The sequence below is a fragment of the Oryctolagus cuniculus genome, chromosome 1 (assembly GCF_964237555.1).
Source record: "Oryctolagus cuniculus chromosome 1, mOryCun1.1, whole genome shotgun sequence".
In the NCBI taxonomy this organism is placed as follows: domain Eukaryota; kingdom Metazoa; phylum Chordata; class Mammalia; order Lagomorpha; family Leporidae; genus Oryctolagus; species Oryctolagus cuniculus.
In genome coordinates, this window is record NC_091432.1 from 65,234,277 (window position 1) to 65,256,693 (window position 22,417).

The following is a 22,417-nucleotide window of genomic DNA, read 5'->3' on the forward strand; positions in this document are numbered from 1 at the left end:
TGCTTTGTGGGCACTGCCAGCCGACTGGCTGTTACTAACATAGCTCATCTATTGTACAGGTGAACGAGAGGTTGGAACAGAGGCGAAAATGCTGCTGTTGGCCCGGGAAGATAAGAAGCTTCAGTGCTTGGGACTACAGAGCAGGCAGCCGGCAAGTGGTTCCTATTAGCTATTTGAACTCTGAGGCACCCTGGGTCTCTCAGATTCTTGAAAAGCTGTTTTGGAAACATTTCTGCTTGTTCCCACTGTTCACGGCACGGGTGAGAGGCAATATAGTATAGAGATGAAGAGCATGGGACTCGGAATAGGCACAACATATATCCTAGCTCTTCTGCTTAGTGGTTGTCATGGTGGATAGGTTGCTTAGCTGCTCTGCGCCTCAGTTTCCTTATCACTAAACTGGGCGTAATGGGACTTACCTCACTGGGCTAAGTGATTAATTACTGTGCTGTTTTGCGAGCTCACTTTCCCTCCCTGGTCCTCTGTGTACCCTCTGTAGAGTAATGTGGTTGGATCGCTTTCTCTTTCTGGGGCTTTCTACTTTTAAGTAATGTGGAGAAATTCTGATTTAAGGACTTGTATATTCAGAGTTCTCAATTATAATTAGTGAGCAGAATATGTTATAGAAGAACTAGCCAGATTGTCCTCCTTCATCCCCTGAGGCTTTGCTGGGCAAACTGTGCTTTTAGCTACACTTGGTCTTGCCTGAGATGAGATTTTTAAAATGTCCTTTTAGCACCCATTGTCACATCCAGAACAGCTCCAGTGATTTGGTTTTGACCATAGGTTTTGTATTTCCATTTTGTCTTATTACTTACTCCATTGTCTGGTGATGTTTTATTTGAGAGGCAGAGAGAGACCCAGAGACAGAAAGTAGATGGAGAAAGAGAGATCCCCTTTGCTGGTTCACTTCCCAAATGTGTACAGTGGTCAGCTGGGTCTGTGCTGGGGTGAAGCTGAGAATTTGAACCAGGTCTCCCACGTGGGTGGCAGGGACCCAACTATCTGAGCCATCACCTGCTACCTGCTAGGGAGTGCAGTAGTGAGAAGCTGGAATTCAGAGCAGAGGTGGGACTTGAACCCAGGGAGTCTGATATGGGATGTGGAGTCTTAGCCAGCAGCTTGATCACAAAGGCAAATGCCTGCCTTGGTCATCACCAATTTTGTGCTAATTTTCATGTTGTCTTTTATTTCCAAAGGGAAATCAGGCATTTTGTTTTTTCCTTTCCCTTCTAGAACCTTAGAAGGAGATATGATCATAAAGAATAAGTGAAAATCTAATAATTTCTCTTTTCAGATATTTGGAGAGAATTGTGGTTCCTTGCATTGCCACTTTATTTGTTTCTTTTCTTCTAAAGTACCTTGCTGCAAAAGGCTTTTGGAAGCGTCATGGAGCAAAACTTAAATGTAGGAATGCAGGTGTTTTCTCAAATAGAGAGTTATAATGAGGGAGAAGGATTTTTGGTGGCAAGGATCTTTGGAGTCAGTGTGTTGAGGGGTAGGCGTTTGAAAACTGCAGCCTCAGAATTTGGTATTACATAAACTGCTTAAGTCATCAGCCAACCTCAGGTTTCTGATATCTTCAGAGTGCTTCCTTCTTAGTGGTGAATGCTTTATTTATTGTTCAAGAGTATTTAAAAGGAGAAAAAAGACAATAGTATTTCTAAAAATAGTAAAAAAAAATTCCCTTTTTTGGTGTCTGTTTATTCCTGAAAACAAATTCATTTTTGAATAGCATCTTTGTCTCCTGCTTGTTCCCAGGTTTTCCTCTTTGTTGGCTCAGATGCCTTCAACTGCTGTACTTTCCTCTCTGGCTTCTCACTATTGGCTGGGACACAAGATGGAAACATTTATCAACTGGATGCAAGGAGTCCAAGGTGAGTCACCATTTGTTTGCATGATGCAGGTCTTATACAGAGTGGAAATATTTTTTTGTCTTTAACATTGACTTAGCCTGGCATATGGTGACTCAAATCAAGGTTCTGTTTCTCCATTTATATATAGTTTCTTTGTATGAATTGTCTGATTGTTCTTATTACACTCAGTCATACTGAGAGGTAATTTGATTTCTACTGTTGTGATTGTCCAACTTTAATGATTGCTCTGGAAAGTAAGCTTAAATATGAACTGACATTTCATTTTAAATTATCTAGAACTTTTAACTTTAAGCGGCTCAGTAATTTTCTCTATATTGGACCTGGGCTAGCCCAAGGCTGAATGTTCATTTTTGGTTCAAGTAAGCCAACTCTGATTCCTTTTTTGCAGTCAGACCTGTCTGGATCTTAAAGACATCCAGAGAGGATCATTCAGCCTCTGTGCTACAGAACTTCACAGTTTATACTCTCCCTTCCTCCTTTTATTTCTTTCCTTTGTTCAGCTAATACTTACTGAATGCCTCTGCGGTGGACTCTGCCTTTGAGACACCTGGAGTCTAGTGGAAAGGTGCCCCAGAGGAAAAACCTTGTGCTGCAGCGAGATCACTGACCTGCCAGGGCTGTCCCCAGGAAACTGAGGAGGCACCAAGCAGAGGGAGAGGAATGGGTGCTGCAAGGAGATGGGAAGCCTTGGGTCTTGTTGAGTAGCAGTGTGCAAGTAAAGAAAGCAGAGAAGTATGAAGGCAGTGACAGTGTGGTGGTACATCAGCTTGACAGGTGGAAGAGGAAAGACAGGTGGAAGGTGAGGTTAGACGGGAAAGCAGGAGCTTTGCTTCCCATCCTCAGGAGTTAGGACTTTGTTCTAGGAGCAGAGAAGAGATTCCAGGAGGGGTGACTAACTTACACCTTTTCTTCCATCATTTTAGTTGTTTTGTTTTTGCCTCCATAGAGGTAGAGAATCTTTGAACACTATTATAAAAGCACTCTTACACTTGTATATTACATTGATTCTCACTCATTTTTCTGGTTAAGTCCTGACAATTTTAATACTTTAAAACTGGTCTTAATTCTATGTGTGAAAAGATTATTGTTAACATTATCTTCAGCCCATGTCAGACCTCCCCTGAAACTCTAGGTTTTGATGGTGACTGAGTTCATGTTCAGAGACATGTCAGGATTACTTCAAGGAGGTTTTGAATAACTTCCTTGATCCTGTTTGTCCTGTTTCCTTTTATGTGATTGGTACTATATGTTGAATGTAGTCAATTATTGCTTTTGAAGAAAAAGTATAAAACTGCCCCTCTTACTCTGACTCCTAGGGCTCCAGTACAAGTCATCCACAGATCAGGAGCACCAGTTCTGTCCCTGCTGAGTTTCAGAGATGGATTCATTGCTAGCCAAGGTGGGTCCAGGGCCAATTAAAAGAGATGGTTCCATCTAGTTCAGTTCATTAAATATAGTTGTAAATGACTGATCTGTGGCTGGATTGGGCTATAGTCCTCCAGGATTCTTTGACATATTGTACATATCACAAAATGTTTATCACCATATGTTGTAATCATCTATGTCTCCCTATAATCCAAGCTCCTTGAAAGTAGTGATTATGTTGTGTTCATCGTGTTACCTCAGCATGTAGTTCAATGCCCAGTATATAGTAGATGCTCATTAAACATTAGTACAGCAAATGGGGCAAGTGTTGTGGCACAGCCGGCTAAGCCACCATTTGAAATGCCTGCATCCCATGTCGGGGTGCTGATTTTGAGTCCTGGTTCCTCTGTTTCCCATCCAGCTCCTTGCTAATGTACCATGGAAGGCCTCAGATGATGGCCCAAGTATTTGGGTCACTGCCACCCATGTGGGGAACCCAGAAGAGGCTCCTGGCTCCTGGCTTCTGCCTGGCCCAGCCTTGATCCCTGCAGCCATTTGGGGAGTGAACCAGTGGATAGAAAATTTTTCTGTTTCTTCCCCTCTTTCTCTCTCTGTAACTCTGACTTTCAAATAAATAAATAAATAAATCTTTTTAAAAAATCCTTTAAAAATAATAAATATACATATCTTTAAAAAATTGTTAGAGGGGCTGGTATTGTGGCATAGTGGGTTAAGCCACCACCTTTGACACCAACATCCCATATGTGTCCTGGCTGCTCCACTTCTTATCAGCTCCCTGCTAATTGTCTAAGAAAAGCAACAGGGAGTCAGAGTGGTGGCGCAGTGGGTTAAAGCCCCAGCCTGCAGCACCAGCATCCCATATGGGCCCCAGTTCGAGATCCAGCTCTCTGCTATAGCCTGGGAAAGCAATAGAACATGGCCCAAGTCTGTGGGCCCCTGCACCCATGCTGGAGACCCAGAAGAAGCTCCTGGCTCCTGGCTTAGGATCAGCTCAGCTGTAGCTACTGTGGTCATTTGGAGCGTGAACCAGTGGAATGGAAGACCTCTCTCTCTCTCTCTCTCTGCTTCTCCTTCTCTGTGTTACTCTGACTTTCAAATAAATAATTCTCTAAAAAAATAAGTATTGGTAAAATGTATATAAACAAGAAGTTGGTAGTTTCAAATTATATTCAAAAGTAAAGTCAGTAGAAGAAACTAAAGAAACTTGGCAGTTAAATCAGTGTGTGACCTGGGTTGGACCCAGGTCATTAAGGAAAGACTGGTGAGATACAAATAGAAAGTGTGGAGTAGTGGACCAATATCGATGTCTTGGTTCTGACAAAAGTAAGATGCTAACATTTGGGAAAATTCAAACTGAGGGACATACAGGAGCTTTTTATACCATCTTTAACTCTTCTGTAATCTAAAACCATTCCAAAATACAGCTTTAAGAAGCAAATACGATCTTTAGCAAGGATAAAGAAATCAAATCAAGGATGCAGCTTGTTTCCCACTTTGGGCTGTCTCCTGCCGCGGATGCCAGCAGTTGTCCTGGAGATGGCTGCAGCAGGTCTCCCGAGTAACAGAGGACGCTGTAATCCCTGTAAGAATGAGGCCCATTTCCTCAGGAGCAGCCCACAGATTTACCAGACCCAGCCCTGACAGTTTTGGACTTTTGGGACGTAAACCACCAGATGGAAAATCTTTCATATGTTTGTCTCTGTGTCTGTCTGTCTGTCTCTCTCTCTCTGTGTCACTCTGCCTTTAAAATTAATTAAATAAATAATTTGAAAAAAGACTATCAGGAACCATATTTCCGTTCACTATAAGGAAATACTTTTCTTCTGTAAGAATGAAGCTGCCTAAGTGACCCAGACTCTGGAGATCGACAAACATAGGCTGGTTGGCTGCTGGTTGAGAAATTGGACATAGATGATCTCTGAGATCCTTAGGAACTCTTTCATTATGAGTGAGGAGATTGAAATTGACAGATGAACAATATTTTTTATTAAAGATTTATTTATTTATTTATTTGAAATGTGGAATTAGAGAGAAGGAGGGACAGAGGGAGATCTTAAGTCTGCTGGTTCACTCCCCAAATGCCTGCAACAGCCAGGGTTGGGCCATGCCAGAGCCAGAAGCCTGTAACTCCATCCAGATCTCCCATGTGGGTGCAGGGGCCCAAGCACTTGGGCCATCTTCTGCTGCTTTCCCAGGCCATTAGCGGGAACCTGGATCAGAAGTGGAGCATCTAGAACTTGAACTGGAGCTCATATGGGATGCTGGCATTGCAGGCAGTGGCTTGACCTGCTGTGCTGCAATGCTGGCCTTCAGAGGAATAATTTTTAAAAACCTTTTACTATAGAAGTCATTAAACATATCCAAAGTAGAGAGAACAGCATAAAAAACCAGTTGGACCCACTGTCTACCTTCAGCTATTTTCAGTGTGTAACAGTGGCTAATCTTGCTATACCCATTTCGTTGTAGTCCCCAGCCATCAAATTTTGAAACATATAACAAATATATTACTTCATGTGTCAGTTTCTCTGTATGTATCTCTAAGAGGTTATGATTCTTTTGTGGAAAAGGTTATTGTTACCAATAATGCACACAAGTGGGAAGTATTACCTCTTGTGACTGCACACTGGAGTATGGATTGACAGATAAATTTGGAAAGCAGTTTTTCAGATTTCCAGAGGGTTTGAAAAAGTTAATTAATTTTGATTTTTTTTGTGGTCTTGTACAAAATCATGATCTCAAAACAGAAAAAACTTTAAGACCTTCCTTTAAGTAGCATGCTTTCCACCGTGTAAAACAGAAGTCTGCATTAAAATGATTAGTGGTAATTGATTAAATGATTAAAATGCATCAAAATATTAGTGGTAATTATCTTCAATATGCGTGATTTTTAATCTGTTATTTATTTGGAATGCATTTTTTTTTCACAATCAACTCATTTTTTATTTCCTTTTTTTAAAAATTATTTATTTATTTATTTGAAAGACAGAGATAGATCTTTAATCTGCTAGTTTATTCCCCAAATGCCAACAACAGTCAGGGCCAGGCCAAAGTTAGGAACCAGGAACTCCATCCTGGTCTGCCTCATGGGTGGCATTGGCTGAGCACTTAGGCCATCATCTGCCTCCCAGGTGGATTAGCAGGGAGCTGGATCAGAAGCAGGGTAGCAGGGACTTGAACCAGCACTCCATTATGGGATGTGTGTATTCTAAGTGGTGGCTTAACCTGCTGCATCACAATGCCTGCCCCTAATTTTTTTTTTAAGATTAATTTATTTGTTTGAGAGGCAGAGTTACTGACAGAGAGAGGGAGCGACAGAGAGAGAGGTCTTCTAACTGCTGGTTCAATCCCCAAATGGCCACAACGGCTGGAGCTGGGCCATTCAGGAGCTAGGAGCTTCTTCTGGATCTCCCTCATGGGTGCAGGGCCCAAGCACTTGGGCTATCTTCCACTGCTTTCCCAGACCATAGGCAGAGACCTGGATCAGAAGAGGAGTAGCTGGGCTATATGAGATGCTGGTGCCGCAGGCAGAGGCTTAACCTACTATACCACTGTGCCAACCCCCCCTATTTTTAATATGTAACTTTTATGAGAGCATGTTATACTTTTTTTTAAAGAATTATTTATTTTATTTGAAAGTCAGAGTTACATAGAGAGAGAAGGAGAGGCAGAGAGAGAGAGAAGTCTTCATCCACTGGTTCACTCCCCAATTGGCCACAATGGCTGGAGCTATGCTGATCCGGAGCCAGGAGCCTCCTCCGGGTCTCCCACGCGGATGCAGGGGCCCAAGGAGTTGGGCCATCTTCCGCTTCTTTCCCAGGCCACAGCAGAGAGCTGGGTCGGAAGTGGAGCAGCCAGGACTCAAACTGGCCCCCATATGGGACGCTGGCACTGCAGGTGGGGGCTTTACGTGCTACACCACAGTGTCGACCCCTATACTTTTAAAATAAGTAATAGAACAAAAACTACCTTATTAAGCAAGTTAAAGGTCATCCCAAATTTCTTTTTTTTTAAAGATTTATTTATTAATTTGAAAGTTAGAGTTACACAGAGAGAGAGGAGAGGCAGAGAGAGAGAGAGGTCTTCCAAATGCTGGTTCACTCCCCAGTTGGCTGCAACAGCCGGAGCTGAGCCAATCTGAAGCCAGGAGCCAGGAGCTTCTTCTGGGTCTCCCCCATGGGTGCAGGGGCCCAAGGACTTGGGCCATCTTCTGCTGCTTTCCCAGGCCACAGCAGAGAGCTGGATTGGAAGTGGAGCAGCCGGGACTCAAACCAGTGCCCATTTGAGATGCCGGCACTGCAGGTGGTGGCTTTACCCACTACATCACAACATCAGCCCCCAAATTTCATTTGTCCATTTTCTGTTGGGAACATTCATTCCTTTTACTTTTTTTTTTTTTTTTTTAATTATTTATTTGAGAGGTAGAACTACAGAGAGAAGGAGACAGAGAAAAAGGTTTTCCATCTGCTGGTTCACTACCCAAATAGCTACAACTACTGGAGCTGGTCCAGTTCAAAGCCAGGAGCCAGGAGCTTCTTCTAGGTTTCCCACACAGGTGCAGGGGCCCAGGCGCTTGGGCCATCTTCCACTGCTTTCCCAGGCCATAAGCAGAACGCTGGATTGGAAAAGGAGCAGCCAGGACATGAATCGACACTCATATGGAATGCCGGCCCCATAGGTGGAGGCTTAGCCTGCTCCACCACAGTGCTGGCCCATTATTTTATTTTCTTTTATTTTATCTTCTTTCCGTTGGTTCACCCCCAAAATGGCTGCTACGGCAGGAGCTATGCCAATCCAAAGCCATGAGCCAGGTGCTTCCTCCTGGTCTCCCACACGGGTGGAGGCGCCCAAACATTTGGGCCATCCTCCACTGCCTCCCCAGTACACAGCAGAGAGCTGAACTAGAAGAGGAGCAGCCGGGACTAGAACCCAGTGCCCATATGGGATGCCGGTGCCACAGGTGGAGGATTAGCCAAGTGAGCCACGGTGCCGGCCCCTCTTAAAACATTTCTATAAGCCGGCGCCGCGGCTCACTAGGCTAATCCTCCGCCTTGCGGCACCGGCACACCGGGTTCTAGTCCCGGTCGGGGTGCCGGATTCTGTCCCGGCTGCCCCTCTTCCAGGCCAGCTCTCTGCTGTGGCCCGGGAGTGCAGTGAAGGATGGCTCAAGTGCTTGGGCCCTGCACCCCATGGGAGACCAGGAGAAGTACCTGGCTCCTGCCTTCGGATCAGCGCGGTGCGCCTGCCACGGCGGCCATTGTAGGGTGAACCAATGGCAAAGGAAGACCTTTCTCTCTGTCTCTCTCTCTCACTGTCCACTCTGCCTGTCAAGAAATTTAAAAAATTTAAAAAAATAAAAAAACATTTCTATAGACAATTTTATTATTTAAAACATTGTTGGGGCCAGCATTATGACACAATAGGTTAAGCCATTTTGAGTCCTGTCCAGCTCCCTGCTAATTCACCTGGGAAAGCAGTGGAAGATGACCCAAGTCCTTGCGCTCCTGCCACCCCTGTGGTAGTCCTGGATGGAGTTCCAGGCTCCTGGCTTCTGCCTGGTCTAGTCTAGCCCCAGTTTATTGCACCCATTTGGGGAGTGAACTAATGGGTGAAAGATTCTGTCTCTTTCTTTCTCTAACTTTTAAATAATTTTTTAAATGTTTTTTAAAAAATGAAATAAATAAGAAAAAATTGTTGAGGGTACGTTTGCAAACAAATGTGTAAGACTGCAGTTGCATTGTCTGTGTCCTCGACAGGTGTCACTAGTCAGGCACTTCCCACTGATCTGCACTTGGCCTTTAAATCCTCCTCAGCCCAGCATCCTAGGTAGTCACTGTAGATCATCATAGTTTTTTGTTTTGTTTTGTTTTGTATCATCATGTTTTATTTTCTAATTATTTGATTCATTAACATATTTTGTAAAAACAGAGGATAACATTGAATGGCACCTTTCCCCACATGCACAAAAGGTCTGTTTCCTGAATTAAGCATATTAGGTCAGTAGACACACTCACACATTTCCTTATGAATTAATAGCCATATTCACAAATAAGTATAGAATGTATCATGAAGAAAAGAAGTCACATTGTATGTGGAAATTAATTTGGAATATTACACTTACTGTGTAAAAGAGTCTTAAGATTCCTTTTGTTATAATTTCTTTTTTTTTAACTTTTATTTAATGAATATAAATTTCCAAAGTACATAGTTAACACACAGTAAAGCTTATTACCATTCTGTGTCTTTAGGCTAATAATACATGTAGATAAAAACAATGAATCTTTTTAAGTCTTTTGAATGCAACATTCTCTTTAATTATTTAAATTTTCTTTTAGGTGACGGAAGCTGTTTCATCGTTCAGCAAGACTTAGACTACGTCATTGAGCTCACTGGAGTGGACTGTGACCCTGTGTACAAGGTACAGACCCAAGAACACCACGCCTGGGTGATTCTCCCCCTGGGATTGAGAGCTTTGAAAGAACTGAGTCTGGCCACCTTGTGGTCATCAGAGTTGCTACAATTGCATAAGCTGTATGCTGGGATGGAAAGAAATCAAGGTTTTGTTTGAGTCAGAAGTGACTTTGTCACCTACTGACTCCAGAAGCTTGGAAATTATTTCACTTCTTCAATCTGTACTCTTATGTGGAATGAGGAGAATAATGAGATAATGCATATGAAAGCTTTGTAAATGCATTCTAGAAATATTAGCAGTTATTATTTAAAATTCAGGATTGACTCCCACATTTTTATTAGAGTATGAAGAGAAAAACAAAAAGGGAACTAACACCAGACATTGATGTGCCGCATGTTTTACAAGGACTATCTTGTTTAGTGTTTGTTACCATTCCTTGAAACAATCAGTATTATTCCTATTTTTTCTTAGAATTTTTAGAAAGTTACATAATTAATCTGTACCTATAAAAATTCAAACATAAGAATTATGCAGACTTGAAAGTCTGCTTTAAGACCTTTTTTTTTTTAAACTTTTTTTTTTTTTTTTTTTTTTTTTGACAGGCAGAGTGGACAGTGAGAGAGAGAGACAGAGAGAAAGGTCTTCCTTTGCCGTTGGTTCACCCTCCAATGGCCGCCGCGGCCGCCGCGCTGCAGCCGGCGCACCACGCTGATCCGATGGCAGGAGCCAGGAGCCAGGTGCTTTTCCAGGGCCCAAGCACCTGGGCCATCCTCCACTGCACTCCCTGGCCACAGCAGAGAGCTGGCCTGGAAGAGGGGCAACCGGGACAGAATCCGGCGCCCCAACCGGGACTAGAACCCGGTGTGCCAGCGCCGCTAGGCGGAGGATTAGCCTAGTGAGCCACGGCACCGGCCAAAGACCTTTTTAATTGGGGCCCGTGCTGTGTTGTAGTAGGGTATTCCTCTGCAGTGCCAGCATCTCATATGGATGCCACTTGGAGTCCTGGCTGCTCCACTTTGATCCAGCCCCCTGCTAATGGCCTGGGAAACCAATGGAAGATGGCCCAGGTGCTTGGGTGCCTGTATCCACATGGGAAACCTGGAAGAAGCTCCTGGCTCCTGGCTTTGCATTGGCCCAGCCAGCCTTTGTGGCCATTTGGGGAGTGAACCTGTCTCTCTCTCCCTCTCTGTGCCTCTTGAATAAATAATTAAAAAAACAAAAACAAAAACCCTTTTTAGTTCCATTAGTTCCATTCATCTTTCTAGCAGTAACAAGCAGTAACAGTTTTACTGAACTCTTTCAAGACCATTTTTGGATAATGTACATGGTTACATCTTCTATTTATTTATTCACTCATTCATTCATTTAAAAGAGTTACAGAGACAGAGAGGCAGTGGCAGAGAGAGAAAAGTCCTCCATCTGTTGATTCACTCTCCAAATGGTCACAGTGGCCAAGGGTGGGCCAGGCCAAAGCCGGGAGCCAGGAGCTTCCTCTGAGTCTCCCATGTGGGTGCAGGGATCCAAGCACTTGGGTCATCTGCTGCTGCTTTTCCAAGCACACTAGCAAGGAACTGAATCAGAAGTAGAGCAGCCAGGAGCAGCCAGAAGTCGAACCAGCGCCCAGATAGGATGCCGGTGCTGCAGGCGGCAGCTTAGCACACCATGCCACAGCACCAGCTCCAGCATCTTCCTATTCATGTAAAAATAATAGTTTTTGTCTTCAGTTTGTATATAAATAGGATCATCCCATAAATATTACCCTGTGGCTTATTTATTTTTCTTTTTTTTTTTTGTGATGTGACAATTTTATTTATTTATTTATTTGAAAGAGTTACAGAGAGAGAGGAGAGGCAGAGAGAGGGAGGTTGGTCTTCTACCCGATGGTTCACTCCCCAGTTGGCCACAACGGCCAGAGCTGCGCTGATCCGAAGCCAGGAACCAGGAACCTCCTCCGGGTCTCCCACGTGGGTGCAGGGGTCCAAGGACTTGGGCCATCTTCTACTGCTTTCCCAGGCTATAGCAGAGAGCTGGATCAGAAGTGGAGCAGCCGGTACTAGAACCGGTGCCCATATGGGATGCCAGTGCTTCAGGCCAGGGCGTTAACCCACTGCACCACAGCGCCAGCCCCTATTTATTTATTTTTCATACAACATCTTGGAACTCTTTTCAGGTAAATGCATACTTTAAAGTTCCTGCATAGTGCTCTGTTTTGTGAATTAACCTGTTATTTCCATCTTACCAGTGAAGAGACTGGAGTCCAAAGGGATGGAGAAAGTTGTACTAGGAAATGCAGTCATGTGACAGCAAACCTGAGCTTAAATTCATTCCAGAATTTGTGCCATTTCCATTATGTTAGTAGTTCTTGCGTTACTTTGAGAAATTGAAGTCCTCCTCAGAAAAAAAGGCTCATATTTAGGACTTCCTTGTATGCAATGTTACATGGTTCCAGGATACCACGCCCATCTTGTACCATTTCCTCCCTGCTTGCATGGTCTCTGCACTCACCCAAGCACTGACAGACAGCATTCCTCTGACACCAGTTAGTTTCTGTATTCTGTAGTCATGAATAACCGTTGACCTTGGCCTGAGATTTTATAAATATATATTATGGATGTGGTTGTTCACCTGCCTGTGGAGTCACTGAAGCTTCTCAGACTCCCCTGGACTAATGGGGGTCAGTGACAAGGCTGCATTATTTTTATTTAATTTTTTTAAATTTTTAATTTTATTTTTTTAATTTTTTAAAATTAAAAAAATTTTTTTTATTTTAAAGGTTTATTTATTTACTTGAAAGTCAGAGTTACACAGAGCGAGAAGAAGTAGAGAGAGAGAGAGGTCTTCCATCCGCTGGTTCACTCCCCAAATGGCCGCAGCGGCCGGAGCTGAGCTGATCCAAAGCCTGGAGCCAGGAGCTTCTTCTGGGTCTCCCACACGGGTGCAGGGGCTCAAGGACTTGGGCCATCTTCTACTGCTTTCCCAGGCCATAGCAGAGAGCTGGATCAGAAGTGGAGCAGCTGGTTCTAGAACCGGCACCCATATGGGATGCCGGCATTGCAGGTGGCAGCTTTACCCACTACACCACAGCACCGGCACCAAGCTTGCATTATTTTAAATGGGAGAATCTTAGGCTTTCTTTGAAATGTGAACTCTTGTGTTCTAGGTAGCCACATGGGAGAAACAGATCTACACATGCTGTCGAGATGGTCTTGTGCGACGCTATCAGCTTTCTGACCTCTGACCCCTTGGAAGGAGAATTCCCAGTTACTGAAATGGATTGAGCCTGATCAACAATGAGCAGAAACTTCACGGGTCCTTCCCCAGGTCCATTTCCCCACAGTGCCTGGGTGCCCCTTGGAAGCCCCAGAAAATCCGCTGTACTGGCCCCCCGAGGAACTGTCATCCCTGGACGCGTGAGTCAGAAGCTCCCATTCGCTCACTGCCTTTGCCCCAGCTTCTCCTTGTGTAAACTCAGCCCAGCTGCACAGTACAAATATGTGGATGCTCACAGTTTGTTCTCATACCAGTTATATTAAAAATGTTTACAATGAACAGACAACTAAAGCCATTTCTCTGGAGAAAATAAAGAAAATATGTTTGGAGGAACCTGACTTTGAAAAGCTTTGTTTAATACTCTTATTCCAGCAAAATGCAGCCGGGTGATGGAAGTCTTTCCTCAGCACTCCCGTGACCTGGCTGTCAGGAGGACTGCTCGGCAGTGGCAGGGAATGGCCCAGAGGCAGCAGCCTGGGAGAGTCTGACGCAGCGAGGGTGACCGACCAACCATCCGAGTTTGCCTGCAACTCAGGGACTTTCAGTGACATGGACTTTTGGTATCAAAGCTGGGGCTGGCCCTGCCAGGCCAACAGGGTTGGTCAGCTTAGGTACACGTATAAGTAAGGAAGTTGAATCATCATCAGTGTAAAGCAGTATCAGTATCACCCAGGAACTTGTTGGAAGTGGAGCCAGACCCCAATCAGAAATTTTGTGGATACCCAGGACTCTATGTGTGTGTGTTTGTGTGTTTTAAGACTTATTTATGGGCCGGCGCCATGGCTCAATAGGCTAATCCTCCGCCTGCGGCGCCGGCACACCGGGTTCTAGTCCCAGTCAGGGCGCCAGATTCTGTCCCGGTTGCCCCTCTTCCAGGCCAGCTCTCTGCTGTGGCCCAGGAAGGCAGTCGCGGATGGCCCAAGTGCTTGGGCCCTGCACCCCATGGGAGACCAGGAGAAGCACCTGGCTCCTGCCTTCGGATCAGCGCAGTGTGCCAGCCGCAGCACGCTGGCCGCAGCAGCCATTGAAGGGTGAACCAACGGCAAAGGAAGACCTTTCTCTCTGTCTCTCTCTCACTGTCCACTCTGCCTGTCAAAAAAAAAAAAAAAAAAAAAAAACTTATTTATTTGAAAGGCAGAGTGAAACAGAGAAGGAGAAACAGATCTTCCATTTGCTAGTTCACTCCTGAAATGTCTGCACGGGCTGGTGGCTGGGCCAGCTGATGCCAGGAGCCAGGAAATCCATTTGAATCTCTGTGTGGGTGGTAGAAACCCATGTACTTGGGCCATCTTCAGTTGTTTTTCCCAGGCACATTAGCAGGGCCCTGGATTGGAAGCAGAGCAGCCAGGGCTGGATTCAGCGCTCTGAAATGGGATCCCAGTGTTACAGGCAGTCCTACTGTGCCACAGCGCCAGCCCCAGGAATCTGTTTTAACAAATCCGCGAAGTATACTCACATTTGAGAACCACTGAACTAGAGGAAAAGATGGTGAAGAGCGTATTAGTCATAGCTGGAACCAGATTCCTGGGACAACACGACTGACCTGTGGGAGATGCATCCAGAGAATTCTGTGGGGCCCAAATGAAGAAGGAGCTTAAATGTCAGGTAAGGAGCTTGGACTTCCCTTGATCCACAGTGGGGAACCACTGAGGGTTTTAAGCAAGGAAATGGCATGGTCACCTCTTTTTGTCCCTAAGCAAAAAAGTAGAATTGGATATATTTCGTGATTGATTTTCACTTAGCATCTCAAGATCTTTCCATCTCAGCATATTTTTTAAATTTTTATTTATGGGGCCAGTGCTGTGGCGCAGTAGGTTACTCCTCCGCCTGCAGTGCCAGCATCCCATATGGGCGCTGGTTCAAATCCCGGCTGCTCCTCTTCTGATCCAGCTCTCTGCTATGGCCTGGGAAAGCAGTAGAAGATGGTCCAAGTCCTTGGGCCCCTGCACCCACGTGGGAGACCTGGAAGAAGCTCCTAGCTACTGGCTTTGGATCGGCGTAGCCCTGGCCGTTGTGGCTATTTGGGGAGTGAACCAGCGGACAGAAGACCTTTTTGTCTCTCCTTCTCACTGTCGTAACTCTACCTCTCAAATAAATAAATAAAATCTTTTTAAAAATTTATTTATTTTCATTTTATTTGAAAGGCAGAAAGAGAAAAAGATCTTTCATCTCCTGGTTCACTGCTCAGATGCCTACGACAGCTGGTGCTAGGCCAAGCTGAAGCAAGGAGCCAAGAATTCAGTCTGGATCTCATGTAGGTGGCAGGGTCCCAGATATTTCAGTCATCACAGCTGCCTCCCAGGGAAACTGGGATTGGAAGCAAAGCTGGGACTCAAACCCAGGCACTCTATGGGGTGCGGATATTCTACCTGCTGTGCCAAACTCCTGCCCCTAAAAAAAAAGGGGGGGGGGGAGGATTTAAAGTTAGGATAAAGGGGGCCAGCATTGTGGTATAGCTGCTAAGGCTGCCATTTGTGACACCAGCATCCCATATGGACTTCAGTTCAAGTCCTGGCTACTCCTCTTCTGATCCAGCTCCCTGCTAATGGCCTGAGAAAAGCAATGGAAGATGGCTCAAGTGCTTGGTCCCCTGCTACCCTTGTGGGAGACCCAAATGAATCATCTGGCTCAGCCCCGGCTGTTGCAGCCACTTGGGGAGTGAACCAGTGGATGGAAGATCTCTCTCACTCTGTAACTCTGCCTTTCAAATAAATTTTAAGAAAAGTTAAGGTAAAGTTCTATTCTCAAGAGACCAAACCATTGGTTTACAATCTTCAGAGCCTTTTAGTATATACACCAGGTATACCACAGTCATGAGCCGGTGGCAGAAGACCATTTTAAGGAGTGGTTTGTGATGGGTAGACGAGAGGAGCGTGTTCCGGAGCTTGGAAACCTTGCCTCCTGGGAGGCCCCCAGTGATCCTCTCAGAGATCAGATCAGGAAGCAGGATGAGGGAGGGTGTGGCTGACACGTGTGGTGAAGGAATGTAACTATTACATGTTGTGGTCCCAGTCATGAGTCCCTATTCATAGGTCTGCAGAGTTCATGTCCTGGCCGCGATAGAGGCAGTGGCCCTTGACAGCCGCTGTGACACCCAGTCCTGAAGAGGAGTGCAGGCAGCTCTCAGGTGCACCGTAGCGCTGTATGCTGTGAACGGAGGAGCCCCGGTGTGCAGCGTGGAAGGAAAAGCTTCTCTTCCTCCAGGGTTGAGGACTGCGTGGGCAAGGAAGGGGGGAGGGCAGTTCCCATCTGCCGCACGCAGTGAAACTGTGGGGAGCCCTGTGTCTTGGCTGCCGATGCCCCCTTGTGACTTTGTGAGAAACACCTCTCTGAGCCCTGAAAGCAGGCGGAAGCCTCTGCGGCTCGGTCCTCCCAGGGGCCTCGCAGCAGGGGAAGCTTTCCTTCTTGAGCAAGTCTCTTGGTGAGTACATTTTATTCTATTTTATTTTTTCTTTTTAAATAGTTTCAAACTTGTAGAGAAGTCACAACAATACACAAAGGAACCCAGTATACCCCTTCCCAGTTCTCCCACTTGTTAACTTTTCATTAGGTTTGCTATATACATATGCACACACAGGTTATATATGCTGTGTGTATTTTCCCTGACTCATCTGCCAGTAATAAGCAGTCGTTGAATCCTGTTACCCTAACGTAGTTCAGCGTGTACACATTTGCTAAATCAAAGGACGCTCCTGCATCACCACAGTACAGCTGTCAGAACAGGGAAGTCCGGGTTGATCCTGAACTCAGCCGACCTGCAAACCTCACTCAGTCTTGCCAGTTGCCCCAGCAGTGTCGTTTAAGTCACCCTTGCCTGTGTGCTCCAGGATCTAAACCCAGCTCGCAGGTTTGCATTTAATTGCGTTCTGTCTGGGACAGTTGCTCAGTTCATGACCAGGATGTTTTTGCTGAACAAGCGCATCTGTAGAACTCTTGGGTTGAGTTTGTCTGATGTTTCTATGAGTAGATTGAGGTTCTGCATTTTTGCAAGGTTACCACAAAGAGATTCTGTATCCTAAGAGCATCATATTGGGAGCCACATGATGTTGCTTTGTCTCATAACTTAAATGTAAGGTTAATTTTTTATTTGAAAGGCAGGTGACAGAGACAGAGAAAATCTCCCATCCTCTGGTTCACTCCCCAAATGGAGAAAATGGCCGGGGCTGGGCCAGGCCAAAGCCAAGAGCCTGGAACTCCATCTGGGTGCCCCACATGTATGGCAGGGACCCCATCCCTTGGGCATCAGCTGCTGCTTTCCCAGGTACATTAGGAGGCAGGTGGATCTGCATCAGAAGTCGAGCAGCCAGGACTTCAACCTGTGCTCACATGGGATGCTGGCATCATAGACAGTGACTTAATCTGCTGTGCCACTACGTGAACCCCAAGGTTTGGTCACTTTCTGACCACTCAACTCACCCAAAACCTATACTTTATCTCTTAGCTCTTAAATTGGTTTTGTTCTGTCCTTTGGCCCAAGTTCAAATACACCTACAGCACCTTTTGCCTCCAGTAAGGGGCAGGCCCTCTGCTGTAACTGGTTTCAGAGACCGGGACAGTTCTTAAATACCCCAGGCACAAGTGTCTGAGATGTCCTCGGGGGGCCAAGCTTTTCCCTCCACTCAGGGATGAGACTTAAAACGCAGCCCTCCTCGTTCTCCATACGCTCAGACTAGATCTGAGGTCCTGTTTCCACTTGACAGGCGCACAGGGCTGAGTGAAAGAGAAATGAAGATACTCCTGGGAAAAAGGAGGGGAGGAGGAGAGGAGGAAAGGGGAGGGGCCGTGGTGTGCCCTGTCCGGGAGCAGTGGCCCAGACACAAGCTCGTGCCGCTGCAGAAGCGCTGCACATGGCACAGCTGTCCCTACAGACCGGCGGGGAAATGATGAACTGTTCAGTCCAGGGTCTACCAGCTGGCTACCTAGCAGGAAAATAGGGAAAACTTCCTTGCGGCCGGCGCTGTGGCGCAGCAGGTTAAAGCCCTGGCCTGCAGTCCGTTATCCCATATGCCCATTCTAGGCCTGGCTGCTCCTCTTCCAATCCAGCTCTTTGCTATGGCCTGCGAACGCAGTGGAAAGCAGCCCAAGTCCTTGGGCCCCTGCACCCACATGGGAGACCCAGAAGAAGGTCCTGGCTCCTGACTTGAATCGGCTCAGCTCTGGCTGTTGAACCATCCGGGGAGTGAACCAGCGGATGGAAGACCTCTCTGTCTACTTCTCTCTGTAACTCATTATGAAATAAATAAAACAAATCTAGGAAGGAAGGGAGGGAGGAAGGGAGGAAGGGAGGGGATTAAAGATTTAAAAGTGAAACAGATTTTTGGAAGAACTTATATAGGTGAAGATCTTTAAGACTTTTAAGACTTGGGTTCCTGCCACCGCTTAGGAGACCCAGATGGAATTCTAAGCTTCTAGCTTTGGCCTGGCTCAGCTCCAGCTGCTGCAGTCATTTGGGGAGTGGACCAGCAAACGCAAGACCATTCTCTGTCTCCTTTCTCTCACTCTGTTTTAAATGTAATTAGTTAGCTAATTGTATACAGTAAAACCAAGGGGCAGGCACAACAGATTAAACCGCCACTCAGGACACCTGCGTCCTGTTTCAGTGCACCTGGTTCAAGCCCTGGCTACCTTGTGCTTCTCACCCAGCTTCCTGCTACTACGCCTAGAAAGCAGCAGGTCGTGGCCCAAGTGCTTGGGTTCCTGCCACTCAGGTGGGAAACCCAAATGGAGTTTCTGGTTCCTGGCTTTGGCCTGTCCTGACCCTGGCTGCTATGGAGATTTGGAGGGTGAAACAGATCTGTTTGTGTGTGTGACTCTACCTTGCAAATAAATAAACCTTGAAAATAAACCGAGATGTTCCTTTACACTTAAAACGTTTAAAAACTTGGCATCCAGAGCTGGTAAGGGGCTGGTGTTGTGGCACAGCAGGTTAAGCCACCAGTTGTGACACCGGCACCCTGTAGCCTGGTTCCAGGCCCAGCTACTCTGCTTCCAATCCGGCTTCCTGCTATGCATCCTGGGAGGCAGCAGATGACGGCTTACGTGCTTGGGCCTCTGCCGCCCACAGGGAGACCCAGATGGAGTCCTAGGTTTCTGAGTTTAGCCTGATTTAACCCTGACAGTTGAAGGCCTGTGGGGGCTAAACCAGCGGGTGGAAGAATCTCTCTCTCTCTCTCTGCCTTTCAAGTAGATGAAAACATTTTTTAAAGGAGAAAAAACATACAAGTTCATATATATATGTGTGTATATATATATGTATGTATATGTATATATATATATATATATATATATATATAAAGGAGAAGAATTGGTAAGGAAGGATGTGGAGCAAAAGGAACTCACGCACTGCAGTTGCCAGTGTAACCACATCAGGAAATTGCTGTTACCTTAGAGTTGCTGCAGCAACCCAGGTGCTCATCAACAGAGTGATAGCCAGCCTCTGGGAATGTGAGTCTCCCAAACACACCCCTCTACTGTTTGTATAAATGATACTATTTACATAAAGGTCAAAATACAAAAAGATAAACATACTGGGGGCCAGCGCTGTGGCATAGTAGGTTAAGCATCCGCCTGTGGTGCCGGCATCCCATATATGCACCATATAAGTCCGAGCTGCTCCACCTCCAATCCAGCTCTCTGCTATGGCCGGGGAAGGCAGTAGAAGATGGCCCAAGTGCTTGGGCCCCTGCACCTGTGTGGGAGACCTGGAAGTAGCTCCTGGCTCCTGGCTTTGGATGATCTCAGCTCTGGCCGTTGTGGCCATTTGGGGAGTGAACCAGTGGATGGAAGACCTTTCTCTTTGTCTCTCTGTCTTTGTAACTCTGCCTCTCAAGTAAATAAATAAATAAATATTAAAAAAAAAAGATAAACATATGATTAGGAATAATGCAATGGTGTGGCTGGAGCCAGCTCACCTGGGAAAATTGGCAAATATGACAAGTGAGGACCTCTATTCATCTTCTGGTGAGCCGGTTGTTAAAGCCTTTATCAGCACACCTGTGGGTACACACGTGTGTGCAGTAAAACCAAAGCAAAAGAATAACAAACGGGTGGGGAGGAACCCACAGGGCAATATTCCTCCAACAGGGAGGCCTGCTGCTGCTGTTGGGGCTGCTTCCTAAGTGTGAAAAACATGAAAGTTGTCAGAATCAAAGTGGACTCACTGTGTCAACGCGGACAAAAAATAAAGCCCAGGCGGTAAGGCAGGAAGGGCTCTTGTGTGTGACTGCCTGATGGTAATTGTCACAGAAGACCCTGCAGAACCACAAGTCCACACAGAGGCCGCCACCACCTTATGCAGAGGACATCTCCCCGGCGAGGGTCTGTTCCACCCCAGGCTAACCTCACCCTGGTCATCAGTCCTGGCGACCAAAGGCCACTCTTTCAGGGTACCTCCTGTCGTCCTCCTCGTTTTTGCATTTAACAACTTTTCCTTTCCCTTAGTACACCTGTGGTTTACTAAGGCCCATTGCAGTACTCTGCTATTCTCAAATGAGTATCATTCTCTGGAGAATCTTTGTCTGATTGCTTTATTTATGTTGAATGAAGAAAAACTAAAGAGCAGTTTTCTGAATGGAGCCAGGGTTGTGGCAGGCGGGCTATGAGCAGAGGAAGCTCTGTGAGCCTGAGAGAGAGAAAGATTCGTCTGTGCGGTGGTGAGTGCTGTAGTCCATCTGACTAGCGGCAGGTGCATGTTGGGTAGCAGTGCGAGAGGAGGGAGGCAAGAGAGCAGCCGATCCCAGAGGGCCCGCGTGCCAGCGGAAGCAGCCTGGCCTTCGCCGTGCAACATGCGTATCGCATCCACCGGGTAGAGACAAAGCAGCCAGCGGTGAGGGAGTCGCAGTGGTCCTGCCGAAAGATGACGCAGGAGCGAGGCTGTGACTGGGAGGGGCTTGATAGGGTCAGGGAGGCAGATTGGGCTGAGGTTGGTGACTGATGTGGGACGCGAGTGGAGAACAGGGCCCTGCTGCCCTTGCGGGGTGGAGCGTAGCTCTGTGCCCCTCAGAGGCGGCTGCGCAGACTCCCTTCCCAGCACACCACAGGCCGCGGGGAGAAGGTGGGTGTGTGGCGGAGGAACGGACAGACGCGACCTCAGCCAGTGACCGCGGTTGGTGCCGCCGGTGGGAAGGCATGCTGATGGTGCCAGGGGTCTCCAAAAAGTTCACAGAAAATGTGTGTCATCAGACGGGTATGCATGGACTTCAAAAATAGTTTTGCACTGAGAAAAACTCACCTTTTAATTCCATTTCCCCCAAACTTTTGAAGTCCCCTCCTATGTCCCTTTGACATACTGGGACAAGAATGGAACTTTACTCCGTCATCTTCCTCCCCAGACCTCAAAACCCCAGTGTAGTCATAATGAAAACATCAAGCAAATCCCAGCTGAGGGCTCCTCTACAAAGTACCTGACCGGCACTCCGGACACTGCCAAGGTCACCAGACATGGAAACCTGGAGAAGCTATCCCAGGCAAGAGGGATCTGGGGGCCACCACAGCTGAGTCCTGGGTGGGCGCCTGAACAGAGCACATTAGCTGAAGCACTGGGAAATGTCAATAAAATATGGACTTTGATTAATAATTATAAATATTAGTCATTATTTGTGACAAATACACCAGGCTAATGTGGGATGATAATAGGGGACATTGGTTATGGGTTTTATGGGAACTCTTATATACCATCTTCATAGCTTTTCTTAACATATGAAGCTATCCTCAAATTTAAAAATATATTTTAGGGGCCAGCACTGTGGCATAGCAGGTAGAGCTGCCACCTACAGTGCTGGCATCCCATATGGGTGCCAGTTCAAGGCCCAGCTGCTCCTCTTCTGATCCAGCTCTCTGCTATGGCCTGGGTAAGCAGTAGAAGATGGCCCAGGTCCTTGGGCCCTGCACCTGCTTGGCAGATCCAAAGAAGCTCCTGGCTTCAGAGCAGCCCAGCTCTGGCAGTTGTGGCCAATTGGGGAGTGAACCAATGGATGGAAGACCTTTATCTCTGTCTCTCCCTCTCTCTGTAACTCTCCTTCTCAAATAAAGAAAAATAAAATCTAAAAAACAAAACAAAAACAAAAAACCTAACTTCTGGGGCCGGCACTGTGGTCAGCTCATTAAGCCACATCCTGCAATGCTGGCATCCCCTGTAAGCGCAGGTTCAGGTCCTTATTGTTCCTCATTGGTCCAGCTCCCTGCTGATGCACCTGGGAAAGCAGTGGAAGATTGCCCCAGTGCTTGGGCCCCTGCACATATGTAGTGACCAGGATGTAGCTCCTGGCTCCTGGCTTGGGCCTGGCCCAGCTCTGGGCATTGTAGCCATCTGGGGAATGAACCAGTGGATGGAGGATCTCTCTAACTCTGCCTTTCAAATAAATAAATAGATCTTTTTTAAAAATCAGTTGCTGCTCTCCTTAAAAAATAAAAACAGGGTTCTGTGACTCTGTTTCTGAATCGAAAGATCTTTATCAGAGCCCCACAATCAGCCCCA

General features: G+C 46.4%; 1 protein-coding gene across 6 annotated transcripts in view; it reads left to right on the forward strand.

Moving 5' to 3' along the window:
• PAAF1 (proteasomal ATPase associated factor 1) overlaps positions 1-13,275 on the forward strand; it is a 36,390-nt gene extending 23,115 nt beyond the window's left edge. For all 6 annotated transcript variants that reach the window (XM_008264186.4, XM_051822397.2, XM_070075172.1 and 3 more), the window contains 5 exons: positions 60-151; positions 1,762-1,877; positions 3,194-3,276; positions 9,596-9,678; positions 12,833-13,275. In XM_008264186.4, the coding sequence (XP_008262408.1) occupies positions 60-151; positions 1,762-1,877; positions 3,194-3,276; positions 9,596-9,678; positions 12,833-12,910 (452 nt within the window). In that variant the 3' untranslated portion in view covers positions 12,911-13,275. The remainder of the gene's footprint in view (positions 1-59; positions 152-1,761; positions 1,878-3,193; positions 3,277-9,595; positions 9,679-12,832) is intronic.
• Positions 13,276-22,417: the final 9,142 nt, after the last annotated feature.